The sequence below is a fragment of the Marmota flaviventris genome, chromosome 2 (assembly GCF_047511675.1).
Source record: "Marmota flaviventris isolate mMarFla1 chromosome 2, mMarFla1.hap1, whole genome shotgun sequence".
NCBI classification, from domain to species: domain Eukaryota; kingdom Metazoa; phylum Chordata; class Mammalia; order Rodentia; family Sciuridae; genus Marmota; species Marmota flaviventris.
Window position 1 is genome coordinate 114,365,575 of NC_092499.1, and position 14,418 is coordinate 114,379,992.

Sequence of the window (14,418 nt, forward strand, 5' to 3'; positions counted from 1 at the left end):
GGAAGTCTGAAGGTGACATCCCTGTTAACCAACACCAGTGCTTATGACCCAGCAATTCAGTGTCTGAGGTCTGAATCATCCAGTGGAACAAATCTCTTCAGAGTCCCGGATCCTGCCTCTATAGGTGACTCTCCTCTTGGGGTCTGAGTCCGGCTTTTTCCCTCAGAGGATCTTGTATCATGGACAGGGCCTGAGGACCAGCTTCAGGAACATCAGGGCTGAAAAGGGCCCAAGAGCCCAATTCAATGACAAACAGAAGAATGGAGGCCCAGAGATATCTGAAGTCCTAATGACCATTCCACCTGCCCCACCTTTCCCCAGCTCTCTGTCATCCCTACCTCCTTCAGGGACACCCCTTCACCAAGTAGCACAGAAAGCAGCCTGGACTTTGGAGTCAGGCCTGAGCGTACATTCTGGCTCACCTGAGTGCTTAACCCTGGTGGGAAGGAACAGAGTAGTCCTAGGAGGAGAAATAGTTAATGCAAAGGCCCTGTGGCCAGAAGGAGCCTGTCATGTTCTAGGATCAGAAGGAGGATCTGTATGGCTAAACCCAGCATAGACTATGATATAGCAGGGATGGAGAGGAGATGGGGGAAAGCACTAACTAGGAGAAGGAGTTTGGAATTTATTGGAACTCATTGGAGGACTTTCTTTTTCTTGGGTGAGGGGTGGGGCAACATTGTGGTTTGAATATTAGTGTAAGATTGCTCTAGCTTCTATGGGGGAGCAGAACATGGGAAGGGCCACTAGGAGGCAGGGAGACCAGTTAGCAAGCAGTTGTAGATTGTAGGCAAGAGAGGCTGATAATTAGGTGGATAGTATGCAAATGAGGAGGAGGGGGAGATTCCTGGAGATGTTTGGGCGTAAGGTCAGGAGCACTGGCTAAGGCATGGGGTGTGCTGGCTGGGGAGGAGCTAAGAGTAACTGCCTCCTTGTCCTCATCCTCCTCACCTTGGCCACCACTGAGCATTGACCATGAGCCAGGTATTTTTCTCAGGCTGAAAGACATTACGTAACTCATGCCTGGCAGGCAGGTCCTGGAGCTGTAAAGTGGCAGAAACGTTCAAACTTAGGGTTGCTAGCTCCAAATCCCAAGGGGGTACCCAGTGCTCCAACCCCTCCACCTCCTGGAATTGCACCATCTAGAAAAGGAGCTTCTGTTCCAGGGGCGGGGAGGTAGACCTAGAGCCTACCTCCCGCTTACATCACAGGGAAAGACAGGAGTGCCATCCACCCACGCTCCTCAGGGTGCCAGGCTGGCAGTGGGCATCTTTGCACTTGATCCCTACCCCACCTCTCATGGGGCCGCTTCTGTCCGAGGAAAGAGAGCTCAGAGAGGCAGATAGAGGGGCAGAATCAAACCTGGCTTGAGCTGTGCTAACACCACACTGCCCCCTCCTAGTAGGTATTCAGGAGACTTGGTTGTTAGGGACATTGGGAAACACAGATGTCACCTGCAAGCACCGCTTGTTCTGAAAGACATACAACAGAAAAACATCTGAGGCTGTATTTAACCTCTAGGAGAGGGGGGTGGCTTTGCCCTCCTCACTCTCGGAGGACACAGAGGCTTAGGGAAGACAGTTCATTTCAGAAGGTGATGGGCTCTGGGACCCTGTTATCTTGGATAAACCCTGCCCCTCTGCCCCTCCGGGGCCTCATAAATAAAGGAGTCAACTAGATTCAAATATTTCTGCAGTCTCTTCGGGTTCTACAAGGCCCAGGTTCTAAAGTGTGCACATGATGAGACATGTCTGGTCCAAGGGACTTATTTGAAAAGTGACCAGCAAGAGTCAGATTCTGCTGGGTGCAGTGGCACACGCCTGTGATCCCAGCTATTCTGGAGGCTGAGGCAGGAGGATCACAAGTTCAAGGCCAGCTTGGGCAACTAGCAAAACCCTATCTCAAAACAAAAAGGGCTGGAGACGTAACTCATAGTAAACCTGGAGACCCTGGATCCCCAGTACAAAGAGAGAGAGAGAGAGAAAAGAGAGAAAGATGGATTCCATCAGAGCCTGATTCAAGCCTGAGGCAATGACCCAGCTGCACTCTGCTTGGGTTGTTGTCTCCAAACCTCTTCCTGGCCCCTGGCTGGGAACACTAGGCAGGGGTAAATGCACCGAGGGAGGTGGATATCCGGGCCCCCATGGACTGGTGTGCACCTCTCCACAGGGGTTATGCCCAAGCACGGGCTGGATGTGTCGGCCTGTGAGGTGTTCCGCTTCTACAAGCTGGTGACTCTCAAGGGCCTGATTGAGCCCATCTCCATGATCGTGCCCCGCAGGGTGAGTGGGACTGGGATGGGCACCAGAGGGCCCCTGTGTTGAATCCTAGCTTGCTCACCGCTGCCCATAAGCCTGGAGGAGCCCAGATGAAGGAGGTACAGTGGGTTGGGATCTTCAGACTCCGGGTACAGAGTAGAGAGAGACATGCTCAGGTGGGGACAATTGGGCCTGCTAAGTACAAGGGCAGGTCCAGGCAGCTGGTATGGCAAGAGCCAAGACCTGGAGCAGGAAAGCAGTCAGCATGGCGGGAGGTCTGAGAGGAGAAGTCTGCTGCAAGGCAGGGGCTTCCTCAGCAGTCCCCAGCTGTCCATTCCCCTGCGCTTCCTCCACTACAGTCGGATTCCTACCAGGAAGACATTTACCCCATGACGCCGGGCACGGAGCCAGCTCTGACCCCGGATGAATGGCTGGGAGGCATCAACCGAGGTACCGCTGTGGGTCGGCTTCTCAGAGAAGGCCACGAGGCTGCAACTCCATTTTCAGCCTAGCCCCTGGCACACCCTCCACCTGCTCGCCCTCACACCTGCCTGCTGTCAAGCATGTCAGTGAGATGAACGTCACTTGACAGCAACCAGTCAGTGAGACACCTCCCCTGCCTTCCTTAGATCCTGTGCTGATGTCCCTGAAGGAAGGCTATAAGAAGTCCTCAAAAGTGGTATTTAAGGCGCCCATCAGAGAAAAGAAGAGTGTTGTGGTCAACGGAATAGATTTATTAGAAAATGTCCCACCCAGGACAGAGAACGAGGTAAGGAATATAAGTTATTACCTACACGGGCCCTGGAAGAGCAAGACCTTTACATTTCAATCATGAGCTTCAGGCCCCCATGTGCCAGCTCCATTTGGAAGCATTTTTCTTCTTGTGACAAACACTATAAGTAGCCTGCTGTGGCTTCCACTGCCTCTGACCCCAATAAATAGAGGCTGGGATGGTGGGGAGATAATTGCCCCTGCCCCGCCTCAAATTCACTAATGAATGGAGGTGTGCATCTTCTCCTGAATCCATTTCAGGATGCTGCTGTCATGTGGTGTCACAGGGAAGAAGCAAGCCTGGCCTGGTGCATCGCAGCCCTGCCTCCCTCTGGGCGCAGGGCAGTGATGGGCTTAGACACTTCCTGGCCTGTGGAAAGGGCTGGCTAGTTATGAAAGTGCTCTTTGTGTCATTTGGAATGGGAGAAAGCTCCTTTAGGGACAGCTAGAGCTGAGCTTTGTCCATACCCTCTGAAGGCACTCCCCACCCCCAACCCAGGGGTCAATACAGCTCAGCTCAGCTACCAGTCAGAGGGGCCTGCCATGTGCCAGGCACTGGGCCTGGTGCAGCTGAAGTAGTTGCATGGAACCATCTGCATTTGAATCCTGGCCTTGCTATTTCCTGGGTGACTAAGCAAGTTTCTTGATCTAAGTCCATTTTTTCATGGAAAAATAGGGGTATGCGATGCCATGAGCATTAAAGAGATAATCTGTACTGCTCTTTCCAGTTTGTACTAAGTGCTCAAGGAAAGAGGCCAACTGTAATAGCTATCTATCGCTGTGTAACAAATTTCCCCAGAACTTAAGTGACTTACAAGTGTTTATCATCTCACAGTTTCTATGGGTGCTGTGGCTTTCGTGAGGCTGTGGTTACACTGTCCGCTGGGGCTGTGGTCACTTCTAAAGGCTGGACTGAGAAAGGATCTACTTCCACATTCACTCACTTCAACTGGATCGAAGGCCCCAGTTCCTCATGGGATGTTGGCCAGAGGCTTCCTCAGGTCCTTTCCATATGGATTTTGCCACACACATGGCAGCTGGCTTTCCTCAGAGCCTGGGTACAAGAGAGAGTCACCAGGATAGAAGCTACAGACTTTTAATCTATTCTTAGAATAGCTGTGGTGCCTGCCTGTAATCCCAGTGGCTCAGGAGGCTGAGGCAGGAGGATCACAAGTTCAAAGCCAGCCTCAGCAAAAGCAAGGCCTTAAGCAACTGAGTGAGACCCTGTCTCTAAATAAAATACAACATAGGGCTAGGGATGTGGCTCAGTGGTCGAGTGCCCCTGAGTTCAATCCCTGATGCAAAAAAAAAAAAAGAAAGAAAGAAATGACATTACATCAATTCTTCCATATTCTGTTTGTTTGAACCAACCTATTAGATCCAGCCCACTCTTGAGGGGGGAGGATGACATGGACATTTTAGAGGAGGCCCACTAACTTACATTATTGCTATAATTAATAAAAATCAGAATATCTTTGACCTCTGGGATCTCACAGTCTTAAAAGGGGAGACGGACAGGATCCCTGATAATATGTTTGCTGTGAAGTATGTTTGTGTGCCGTTGTAGAGGGATTTTCAGTTTTCTAGGGTTGGATGAAATCTTATGATAAATGGGATTTGCTTCAAAATAATTCCCGAGGGGTGTGGTGGAAGGGAAGTAGGGAGCAGAGATGAAGCAAGAATGATTACGTGTTATTTGTTAAAGCTGGGTGATCCATACTTGGGGGTTTGTGGTGCTGTTCTTCCTATTTTTGTAAATATTTAACATTTTCCCATTTAAGAAAAGGTTTTTGGAAAGGTGCCCTACTTTCAAAGGTAGTGATACACAGGTGGCTGCAGTTTGCCCAGGTGGGCAGTGGCAAGGGCCTGAACTCAGGTCTGGCCCTGGGTCTGGAGCAGGCAGGGTAAAGTAGTGTCGAATCAAGTAACATTTAGCTATAGACTTGCCTGTGTGATCAGAACTGAGAACACGGAGGAAAACTTCAAAGGGTATCTGAGCAGACCAAACTGATGCCATGATCTCTCTGTTCCAAAGCTGTGCATCTTCCTTGGGAGGAAGTTGCTCAGAGCCTGCAGACTCTGGTTCCCCTCACAGTTCTAATTGTCACAGAGGATTGGAAGCAACCAAAGAGAAAGTGGGACTGCAATAGACACATGGATCTAAGCGTAAAGACCAACTGATAGCTTGACACGGCAGAGGAGACATAGGTCGTACAACTCAGTAACACTGAATTATACACCTGAAATGGGCGAATTTATGGTATGAGAATTATACTTCAATAAAGCTGTTTTTGACAAAAATGGACCTAATATCTGCAAGGAAGTTTTTTGTTTTGTTTTCTTTTGGGTGCAGGGATGGAACTCAGGGGCACTTAACCACTGAGCCACATCCCCAGCCCTTCTTTATATTTTATTTTGAGACAGGATCTTGTTAAGTTGCTGAGGCTGGCTTTGAACTCACAATCCTCCTGCCTCAGCCTCCAGAGCTGCTGGGATTACAGGTGTGCGCTACCACGCCCGGCTGCAAAGAAGTTTTTTTTTTTTTTTAAAGAGAGAGAGAGAGAGAGAGAGAATTTTTAATATTTATTTTTTTAGTTTTCAGCGGACACACCATCTTTGTTTGTATGTGGTGCTGAGGATCGAACCCGGGCCACACGCATGCCAGGCGAGCGCGCTACCGCTTGAGCTACATCCCCAGCCCCAGGTTTTTTTGTTTTTTTTTAATATTTATTTTTTAGTTGTAGTTGGACACAATACCTTTATTTCACTTATTTATTTTTATGTGGTGCTGAGGATCGAACCCAGGTCTCGCACATGCAAGGCGATTGCTCTACCGCTGAGCCACAACCCCAGCCCTGCAAAGAAGTTTTGAGAATGTGGAAGATGCAACATTGTGCAGAATCATTTACTATAAAGAAAAATAGCATATTGTCCCTTGGAGAAGGTATACTCAGGACCAGTGGTTTGTTGGTTAATAAAATTTTAAAAAGAAAAGAAAAAAGTAGGTTAGGGAGGGAATCAAAAATAATGCAGGGGCCTGGGGATGTGGCTCAAGCGGTAGCGCGCTTGCCTGGCATGCGTGCAGCCCAGGTTCGATCCTCAGCACCACATACAAAACAAAGATGTTGTGTCCGCCGATAACTAAAAAATAAATATTAAAATTCTCTCTCTCTCTCTCTCTCTCTCTCTCTTTAAAAAAAAATAATGCAGACATTGCTTAAATAATTGATTTTCATTTTTCCTCTTTTTATTGGCTCATTATAATTATTAACAGTGAGATTTGTTACATTCATACATGCACACAATAAAATAGTATAATTTGATCAATTTTGATTTTCATTTAAAACATACAAATATACAAATATTCAACATATTTTGGTGTTTTATCTGATGAGTTCTCCCCTGGCTGGAATCTGCCATGTCTTTCTCACATAAATCGCATAAATCACATCCTACCTCCAATTTCCTGTTTTAATTTCATTTGGGTGGAACAAAAATTTAAAGTCATTCTAAAAGCAAAGCCCTTGTTTTCACTAATCTGATTTTGAGACAGGTGAATTAGGGTATAAAATTCCTCATTTGTAGTGTGTAGCCCTATGAGGTTTGACAAACACACACAGTTGTGCCACCACTACACAGCAAGAGATAGCCTATCTCCCAATCTCTATGGTTATATCACCCATGCCTAACTCAGCTACAATTTTTTTTTTTTTTAAGTACTGGGGATTGAACCCAGGTGCACTTTACCACTGAGACACATCCTCATCCACCGCCAGCCCTTTTTATTTTGGAATAGTCCCACTAAATCGCCCAGGTTAGCCTCAAACTTTCGATCCTCCTGCCTCAGTTTCCCAAGTTGCTGGGATTACAGGTATGAATCACCATACCCAGCAAACTACATATTTTTTTAAACATTTTCTTAAACTTGTAGTTGGACACAATACCTTTATTTTATTTATTTGTTTTTATGTGGTGTTACGGATCGAACCCAGTGCCTCTCACATGCTAGGTGAGTGCTCCACAGCTGAGCCATGACCCCAGCCCTTAACTGTACTTTTTTAGCATCACCTTTAGCAAGATTTTATAAAGCACTTAGCTAAGTTCTTTTAAAAAATCTTTTATACTCATTTCATCAGTGTATATCACATTTAATTAAAGTATGCAAGTACAATAGTAAATGTAACTCACATCAGAATTAGATAAACACAAGTGACCATGGATGACCTTCAGCTCTAGTGTGCAGGGTCAGGAGTAGCCTGCTGTTTTCCAGGGCTCATTGTTTTGTGGGCATCTGTCAGTATGTTTTATAGAGGAAATGAAGAAAGTGGTCAATCCAGGGAGTCAATTGAGTGAAAGTCTGCCAACATACCTGATGCTGGGCCCGTGCCCACCCAGTGAAGGAATCACCTCTCAGTGAAAACTTTGGTACCTTGTCATAGTCCCATATTTTAAAAGCAAAATTCCAAGGCTGGGGTGTAGCTCAGTGGTAGTGAGCTTCCCTAGCATGCATCAGGAGCTGGTTCCATCCCTAGCACCACAATCAAACCAAAAACTAGTTTCCGTTCTGAACCCTGAGCCTCCTTAAGAAGAGAAGGATGAAAAAGATCTTAGAAAGGTTTCCATCCAGGATGATAAAGAAAAGCATTAGATTCACTTTAGACTGCGGGGCTGGACCCACACCTTCCTCGGTGGGCGCCTGCCTTTCTCTTAGGTCACAAGGAAGCTAGGAGCCATGGCTGAGCTTGGAGGGTGAAAGGTGGATGGGGATGGATCCGGGCTGCCCAGGACTGAGAGCAATGGAAGCCTGGGAGGCAGGGGATCTGGAGACCCACTTGCCAAATCCCTTCTCACCTGCTCTCTCCCGGGCCCTCCGTGGCTTTCTGTTTCTTCTTCTTCCACCCCAGCTCCTCCGAATGTTCTTCCGGCAACAGGATGAGATTCGACGATTGAAAGAGGAGCTGGCCCAGAAGGACATCCGCATTCGGCAGCTACAGCTGGAACTGAAAAACTTACGCAACAGCCCCAAAAACTGTTAGCTCCTCAGCCGGGCTGATTTCTAAGCCGATCTCTCCGTTGTTTCTACTCATCCCTTAACTTCCCTTTATCCAGTGACCCCAGAGACAGAGCCAGGGCTGGAGTTGGGGGGCCAGCCTGAAGACCCCCATCTATTGCCTCAAGAACTGGAAGCTGACCCTTGACCTCCTGACCTCACGCTAACACTAGCCCCAGCTTCTCCTGGAGACCCCTTCCCCCGCTGACAGCCCCTTTTCCTGCCACCCAGGAGCCAAGCTTCTCCTCTGGGTCAGGACCACAGACTCCTTGAGAGGTGTCTTCCTCAGACGAGAGAGCAGAGGGGGAAGCAGAATCCCTGATTGACTTAGAACTTGAACTTTTCCCCTGCCAAGGGGGCTGTCAGGACATGTCAGCACTCAACAGAGGCCTGCCCAGGATCACGGCTGGAAGCACAGAGTGAGGGCTGGGTTGCAGGCTCCTCCTGCAGTCCCAGCAGCCCTGGCTCACCTGACATGGGCAGCCGGGGCAGGCTCCCCTCTGTCTCCTCCCCTCCCCCCTGCCCCTTGTCTTCAGGGAATGAAGAGGATGCTCTCCAAGGCCATAATGACCCCTTGCCTGCCCTGTGAGTCTCTTCAAAGCTCTTGCACACCCTTTCCCCAGTTAATTTGTGAGCCAGCCAGGGTAGGGATTAGTGTCCCCATTTGTCAAAGAAAGCACTGAGGGTTGCAATGGGGACAAGACCTACTAAATCACCCAGCAGGTCAACAGTGTACCCAGGACCAGGACCCTTGGTGTCCAGGCCCCAAGGCCAGGGCCCTTCCCACTGCATCGAATGCCAATCCCATTGTAGGCTTCTCCAGAAGGAGAACCGGAAGCCACTTCTACCGTCTGTCCCACACCAGTAGTGCCAAAGTGCCACACTGCCTGGTGGAGACCCCCCATGCTGGGGGCCCCAGACCCCCTTGCTCTCACCCTGCCCTCAGGGGACTCCATCTGAGATGAGGCCTCTTTCCTGGAGGAAGCCAAGGCTGAGAAGGGTGGAGCTCGTCCTGGGGCAGGCGGAGCAGGGGTCCAATGGCTTCTGGGGATGTTCTGCTTGTGTCTCTCCCCACCGCTCTCTCAGCCACTCTCAGCCTTACGCACGTAGAACGACCACAGCTGACCACAGCCGCTCACATCAGTGCCGCAGTTTCAAGTCGCCACCATCCTTTCACACATAGGATCCCGCCATCCTCACAGGCTCCATTGTGCAGACGTGGGAACCGGGCGATGGCCCGAGGGCGCACCACTCTGGGATGCCACATTTCACTTGGTCTTCTGCACATTTTCTTTTTTCCTTCTCCTCCTTGTCTCCTCTCATGGTCCACCACCCACAGAGCCCCAAAGCACTGTTCTCAGAAAAGTCACAGCTTGGGAGTGAGATCTGGGGATCAAGACATGGGTGTCCACTCTTCTCCCACTGGCTAGAATCTGCTAGATCCAGGACACTCCACCTGCTTTTCCTCAGCCACCCTGCAGAACATCCTGTCCACTGGCCCTCCAGGGGGCTGGGAGGGGTGAGCCCCCAGCCCTGGGCCTCTCCTTGACACCCCCCACCCTCCCAGAGCTGAAGCAGGGTCTCCTGGTCCCTCCTCGCCGCCAGGCAGCATCAGCTCATCTCGTCTCACACTTCTGGCGCTTTTTTTTCTCTCCCATCGACCTTTGTGGTCTTCTGTGATTATTTATGCTGCCTCCCAAGGATAGAGTTGAAATAAAATGTTTTCAATGTATCAAAGCTGGGCATGGCCATCTCATTTAACCCTGGGTGGTTCCTGCTCTTGGTCAGGTGGTACCTCAATGGTCAACTCCCCACGCACAGCTCCTTTGCCCTTCTGGAATAAGAACCCAGCTCTGTACCACAGATGTGCTTTTGCATCTTCATTCCTCACAGGTTTGGGGGGCCACACAAGCCCTGGCCATGGGGGCTGTCTTGTACATTGGAAAAGGTTCAGCAGTCAGCCCCACCTCCACCCATCGATGCCACAGAAACCCCCACCCAGTTGTGATAATTTAAATGTTCCCAGAAACTGCCCAATGCCCCCAGAGGAGTCAAAATCGCCCCCAGTTGAGAACTATCATCCTAGAGTTACTCAATAGTTCCATAGTTATTCTGCTCTGTCTTGGGCTCTGGGGAGACCAGTGTCTTACACTGGAACAGCACTTCACAGTTTACAAAGCAAATTCCATACACTCGACACACATTATTCTCACAGCAGAGGAACAGGATATATTCCCATTTTCAAGGACAGTCAGGCTGAGCAGTGACATGTTCAAGGTCATTCAGCCATTGTAAGGGGTGAGAGGACTGGGGACATGGATCTCCTGGGTCCAGGACCAAAGGAGACATGCCTTGTCCCCAGTCAGGCCCAGAGCTGGATACAGCTGTTCTGGAGCCCTCCGCCCCCCCCCACCCCGTGCCATCATATCATGAGACTGGTGACACTCTGTCACCAAGCCAAGGTTGTCTGGCAGAAGACAGGTGCAAAGCCACCACAGGAAACTCAAAAGAGCCAGAAGAAAACAGTGTCAGTCTTAGAGAAGAGGGTCAAGGAGGAGATGATAGAGGGCTGCAGAGGAGTCCTGGGCAAGACACCAAGCAGAAGTCCAGGCCCAGTCCTGGTCCTGACTAGCTGTGTGATGTTAAGTCACTCTTTCTTTCTGGGCAACATTTATTTTTCATCTACAGAATAAGGGATGTGGACAATTCCTAGGGTCCCTTCCTGGTCTACATCTGGTTTCCATTATACCAGCAGTTGAGAGGATGGGACAAATCCCCAAATACACCCATTGCCCAGATCAAGTGGTACAAACAACTGTATCAGGAAAAGGAAAGCAGACAGGGAGATTCCCACGGGCTTAGGTGCCAGAAAGCGCTTCTGCTGAACATAAATGTGAACAAAGACACTCCTAGAGGTTCTGCTTGAGATTGATTGACAAAACCTGGATTTGAAAGCAATTTTGAGTCCAGTGGAAGTCTGGCCCTCATAAGCTCCTTCTCCTTAGATGTTGGGAGGATGGAGATAGTCCCTTGACAGGCTTCCCCCAATCTGGGCCCAGGGGAACAAGTGAATATATGGACAGGTAATCTGTCTTCTTGACCTATCCCACCTTTTCCCCAAATCTGAGCCCAATTGGGTAACTCATTTATGTATTTAATTTTATTACTGGGGATTTATCCCAGGGACCCTTTACCATTGAGCTACATTGCAGCCCTTCTTATTTGAGACAGGGTCTCCATCAGTTGCTGAGGCTGGCTTGGAAATTACAATTCTCTGCCTCAGCCTCCTGAGTTGCTGGGATTGAAGGCATGCACCACAGCACCTAGATAATCATTACTTATTAGACTGTCCAAGGTCAGAGTTCAACTTGTTCTCCCTCTCCCCTCAGTAGTTTATTTTCCCAACTACATTTCTGCATTTATTGAAAAACTCGTTGGTTTCCCAATGGTTGCCCCTTGTCCTTAAATTCTTCATATGGTAGGATATATTCCTTGCCTGGTCTGTTACACTGATCCCTCTGCCAATGATGGCCTTGCCCACCATATATCTTTAAAGATGTAAGCAAGCAAGCCCTTTGTGGCTTTTTGAACCATCTCTGTAGCCATGCTCCCCCCGAGGTGTTTGCTCCTTCTTTTCCCTAGGTAAAGATATCGTAGGCTCAACTCCAGACCCATCCCATCTATGGAGAGGCCCCTATTACCCCTGCTATTAGCAAGGGTGCCTTCCTGGGCATGCCTAGAATTCCTTATCCAGCCCCCTGATACCCAATTGGTTTTCCAACTTAGTTTATTAACTCATACCAAGCAGCTGAACCTACTCAATACTGGGTGCTGGGCCTGACCCTGAGCGGCTCCGGCCGGTGGTCTGTCTGTGGGCACCATCACATCTCCAGGCAGAGTTACCCGAGAGCTAGGATGAGCTTTGCTCTTGGCTGGGCTCAGCTTGGAATGGGCAGTTGTTTTTTGGAGTTTGCTGACTCCCTGCTTGTCTTCCAGCCAGTTTCCTGAGATCCCAAGATGGGTTTGGGCATTTTTAGACTCTCCTGCTACTGGGCAAGTATCCCAGACTGCCAGTGGACCGTGTAGAACGTGGCTGCTCCTTCACTGTGGGAAATGACTTCATACTGAAAACACCCCCCCAAGCTCCACCCTGTCCTCCAGCTCGAAATCGGTGGTGACTGTGACGGGCTGCCTGCAGCAGAGGCAGACTCTTTACTCACCTCGGCCACAGGAAGCACTAGCTGATCCCTCGGAGGCCCGGCAGACCTGCAGTGAGGGGCAGGAAGAGGGGCTGTCTGGGATGCTGGCAGAACCTCCTTGTTCCCTCATGTACGTGTGTTTCCTATTTGGGATCAACCTGCCGCCTGTCTTTCCTTGGAATTTCAATTTGTTAGCAAGCACAAATGGGTCAGCCTTACTCAGAGACAGAAGGTGAGCAGTTACAGGGTAGAGCCTGAGGTTCTAGGAAGCTACTGTCCTGGAGCACCCTGTCCCCTCCCCACACCTGGCTTGTGACCCTGCCTGGAATTCCCGGCCCTTAGCATGTAGTCCCTTTGGATTAAGCACTGCCCTTGCCAGAGCCACCTTCATAAATAAACCCCCTGGGGTGGGTAGGCTGCTGGTGTGCACCAAGTTAACAGACTGGGCCTCAGGTGGGAGGATGGAGGAAGGGATACTAAGGACAGAGATCTTGGATTTCAAGGTCACCGTAATTACAGCAAGATTTAAAGATCAAGAAGAATTTGCTAGAAACTTGAATCCAGCCAGCAGGTGGCAGATTATGGCCTTTCTATCCAGCTTATTTGTTCTGAGCTGAGTCCCTTCTGCCACCTCCCACCCACCCCAGAATTAATGACCCAACCACAGGCACCAGGCCTCATGACAAAGCAGACACCCAGAGCAGCCAGGATCCAAAACACCCCAGGTGTAGGAGGAGGGAAGCTCTCAAGGAGGCACCAAGCCTTCTGCTGGCCTGGAGGTCACTTGTCCTCAGGGAGCATTGGAGGGAGCCAGAGGAGGCAGCTTGCCTCTCCTTCCCTAGGGGGCTGCAGACACGGCAGGATGTGCGACTGAGGCTTCCTCTGACTTCCCGTCTCAGACCAACGCTGACCTGCTCCATGACCTTGACCAGTTTCCCACAGGGACAATGACAGGGAGGGGCCTTTTCTGCCTGGAGAGTCTGAAATTTGATGAGGTTGGGGACTGAGGAGGAGGCGAGGGAAGAGAAAGCTGGAAAGCAAAGGGGAAGAAAGGGACAGGGGTCCCGGCCAGATCTCTGCAGCTGGTGGTCAGAGCCCAGGGCAGCCCAGCCCTGGGGCTCACCAGCTGCAGCCCACACAGTCTTCAGGAAGCCACTGATGAGAGAACCAGGAGCAATCTGCCCAGCTCTCTGCTTCCCAAGCACTGGTATGGCTCAGGGCACAGAGGACGAAGGTGGAGCCAGCCTAGGGGAGCCCAGGGGAGCCCTGAATCCTTGCCCAAGGGAAGCTGGACTCTGTTAAGGAGCCCTGGAGGGCTTGAAGCAGAAATGGACACCTCCCTCTGGCTGATTTGACTGAAGGCAACTGGAGGGCAAGAGTCAAGCAGGGAAACTAGGTCTGGTTGTGGGGAGATGGCAAGTGCCTGGGAGTGGTCAGGGCAGACTTATTGAGTGAAGGACTGGACCTTGACAGGGGAGGGAGGAAAAGAGCAGGGAAAAGGGAGTGGGCAGGGACACATCAGGAGAACCCCCAGGAGTGCTCCACAGAGGCAGGGACAGCACTTTATACTTTTCTTATAAATCACCACTAACTGGGGATTTGGAACCATGTTGGCTGCACCTTATTTAGCAAATGCCCTTTGGGCTACCTGAAGGAGGAAGGGCTGTCTTAGAAAATTTGTGTCCTTTTATCACTGAAATGATATTGCCTGCCTGCCCCATGGGGCTTTTTTTTTTTTTTTTTTTTTTTTTAATGTACTGGGAATTCAAACCAGGGCCTTGCACATGCTAGGCGAGTGCTATATCATGAAGCTACATTTCCAGCCCTTTTTTATGTTTTGAGACAGGCTCTTGTTAAGTTGCCCAGGCTATCCTTAAACTCGCAATCCTCCTGCCTCAGCCTCCCAAGCTGCTGGGATTACAGGTGTGCACCACCCCGCCTGGCATATTCTTTGATTTTAAAAAGACTCTAAACCCATGTAAAGCCTTAGGACCTGCCATGACTGCTTTCCTTGGGGCGGAATCCTGGGCTTATTCTGTCTAATTCACCAGGCGCAGATGCTGGGGCTTCCTTCCCACATCACCACTGCCCTCTGGACCAGAAGAGCTATAGAACACGTGGGTAGTGGATGGAGAGAGCA

General features: G+C 50.0%; 1 protein-coding gene across 3 annotated transcripts in view; it reads left to right on the top strand.

Annotated features, from left to right (window-relative positions):
- The window catches only part of Coro2b (coronin 2B), a 136,459-nt gene extending 126,667 nt beyond the window's left edge, over window positions 1–9,792 (top strand). The window contains exons 9-12 of one of the 3 annotated variants that reach the window (XM_071608425.1): window positions 2,170–2,282; window positions 2,618–2,708; window positions 2,888–3,027; window positions 3,865–5,448. In XM_071608425.1, the coding sequence (XP_071464526.1) occupies window positions 2,170–2,282; window positions 2,618–2,708; window positions 2,888–3,027; window positions 3,865–3,891 (371 nt within the window). In that variant the 3' untranslated portion in view covers window positions 3,892–5,448. Of the gene's footprint in view, window positions 1–2,169; window positions 2,283–2,617; window positions 2,709–2,887; window positions 3,028–3,864; window positions 5,449–7,933 lie in introns of those variants that run through there. The other 2 variants (XM_071608424.1, XM_027926044.3) reach the window with 2 other exon arrangements.
- Window positions 9,793–14,418: the final 4,626 nt, after the last annotated feature.